Below are 2,457 nucleotides of genomic sequence, written 5' to 3' on the forward strand. Positions count from 1 at the left end.
GTGAAATTTTCAAGAATGGTCTTAATATCATGACAAAAACTTAAGGCACAGAGTTCACATAAAATAGAGAGTAAAATTGGGTAGTTTTCATTTTAGTCTCCTTTTGTACACAGGTGCTCATAAGGAGTTGGGGGTTCAGATTCATTTTAAGTGGGATTCATTTTTAAATGAATTTTTAAAAGCAGATTAGCTATACATATTTACTCTTATTATAAAACAATTACTTCGAGATGTTTAATGGCTTATTGTTCATTTGCTTATAAAATGACCTTATGAAAACTTTTATAAACAGAGAAATTTCCCCCATGAAAGGCTTAGGGTATTTTTCCCTTCGTGTTAATGTTCCCAACTCCCCAATTTGATGAGATTTGTCCAATTCTGAAAATATTGTATGTTATGCTTCCAAACTGCCAAGAAATAAAGTAGGAGAAATGAACACTTTCTTCTGCCCTGAAGCCAAGCTCAATCCTTCTACAACACTCTATCCTCTTAGGAAAGCTTTAGGTTGGCCAAGAACAAGATTTTTTCCCTTAACAACAAATCAGTGCTGTTGCTAGGTGATTGTGACATAGGAAGAGTAACCTCCAATCAAACAGAAGCCCCAAAAGGCTGATTGTCACATGCCAATATAAATATGAGCGCTCCCCTCCCCTCCACCTTTAGGCCCTTCTCCTCTCCACTCTGCCAAGGAGAACAACATCTACCATGGCCAGATCCAACACCAAAAAGAACAAGTGCTCCAGAGGACATCGAAGCCCAGTCTCCAAAAAGAGATCACATTCCAGCACTGATTTTGGCCATAGAAATTATTCACTCTACGTTAACAGGGTCCTAAAAGAAGTGGTTCCCCAGAGGGGCATAACATCTCGCACCTTGGACATCATGAACACCCTGATCAATGACATCTTTGAGCGCATTTCTATGGAAGCCTGCAGCTTGATGTGTTTCAGAAATCGCTGTACCCTCACCCCTGAAGATATCCAGAAGGCAGTGTACCTGCTCTTGCCTGGGAAACTAGCTAAGTATGCAGTGGCTTTTGGAAATGAAGCTGTCCAAAGATATGTCCGCTCCTAAACTCCACGTACCAGCGTAATTAAATCTTGGGGAAAGTAAATCAAGCTTACTACCCAAACGATCACTTCACACTGGAATTCCCTCTTCTTTTTTATAACATAGCAGTGTTCCCTGGTACTTTTCCCCTCCCCATCTTATTTCTAGAGAGGAATTACTCTCTTGCTATTTTACCTTTTAATGCTCTGGCTAGTTAGGTTTTCCTGACCCCTGCTCCCTGCAAATGTCCCACCTAGAACTCTTGTTTTTCCTTTAAGCATGTAAATCTCATTATATAAATTCAAGGTTTATTTTATTGGTAAGATATCCTTAACTGCATACAGGATGCTTGAAGCTAGCTATTCCGACCCCCAAGTCACACTGACTTTGAATTTAGGAAGACAAACATTTAATCAGGAGTATAACAGCATGGATAAATTTTTATCAAGAAAGTACTTTCTAAAAAAAAAAAAAAAGAAAGAAAGTACTTTCTAGAGCAAACTCTGTTCAACCAATTTAGTTCCTTAACGAATCTCTATACAACATGTTCACGATTTCCTTTGTTCTACTTCTTATTTCCTGATTTTCAAAAGTTCAGTCCATAGCCATGTAAATTTTATCTTTACACATCATTGATATTCACAGTTAGGTTTGGTTCACTGGTATTTACTCTTCTACATTTGTAACATAATAGGACCAACACCCAGGAACCTACTACTCAATTTATAAACTTTTTTTTTTTAACAAATGTTACTTTTTTTTTTTTTTTGTAAAACACTGGAGGTGTTTCCCAGTCCCATTCCCTATTCACTACCCTAAGTTTCGTTCCTTTCCCAATCCCTTGCTTCTCTATGTATTGTTTGTGAGTGTCTCTACATAGTAAGTTGAATTTTGCTTATTTAGTAACACAGTGGAATACTATCTGTTTTTCTGTGCCTGCCTTTTTCTCTTAAAATTGTTTCTCAGATCTATACCCATTGATATATATAGCTCTAGTTCGTTCTTTTCACTCTTGGGCTGTATCATATTCCTAGTATGGATATACCTGTTTGTTTTTCCATCCTCTCTTTTTGGACGTGTTGCTTTCAGTTTTTCCTATTACTACAATGCTGCTATAATGATGAGTTCCAACAACAGCTAAGACAAATAGAGCATTTGCTATAAGCCCAGCATTTTACATAGATTAACTTATTGAACCCCTACAGCCTTATGATAATTTAATAATTCTCCCCTCCTAGAGATCAGGAAAATGAGGCACAGAGAAATAAGCAACTTGTCTGTCCTCACATGCCTGTGTCAGTGGTGGAGCTGAGATCTGACCAGGTTAACGGCATCCACTGTGGGCACGTATTGTCCCTTGTGAGCATTGTTGGACATGTATTCTCTGGTACAAATGCGCAAACATTT

At 37.9% G+C, this 2,457-nt stretch overlaps 1 protein-coding gene across 1 annotated transcript; it reads left to right on the forward strand.

Annotated features, from left to right (window-relative positions):
* The first annotated feature begins 620 nt into the window (after positions 1-620).
* On the forward strand, positions 621-1,162 carry LOC125100899 (histone H2B subacrosomal variant-like). Its single transcript, XM_047731417.1, has one exon. The coding sequence runs from the start codon at positions 706-708 to the stop codon at positions 1,072-1,074; it is 369 nt and encodes a 122-aa protein (XP_047587373.1). The 5' UTR covers positions 621-705; the 3' UTR covers positions 1,075-1,162.
* Positions 1,163-2,457: the final 1,295 nt, after the last annotated feature.

The sequence above is a fragment of the Lutra lutra genome, chromosome 5 (assembly GCF_902655055.1).
Source record: "Lutra lutra chromosome 5, mLutLut1.2, whole genome shotgun sequence".
Taxonomy (NCBI): Eukaryota; Metazoa; Chordata; class Mammalia; order Carnivora; family Mustelidae; genus Lutra; species Lutra lutra.

Bases quoted from the DNA above. Each gene is read 5' to 3' on its own strand.
- LOC125100899 (XM_047731417.1), top strand. From the start codon at position 706: ATGGCCAGATCCAACACCAAAAAGAACAAGTGCTCCAGAGGACATCGA.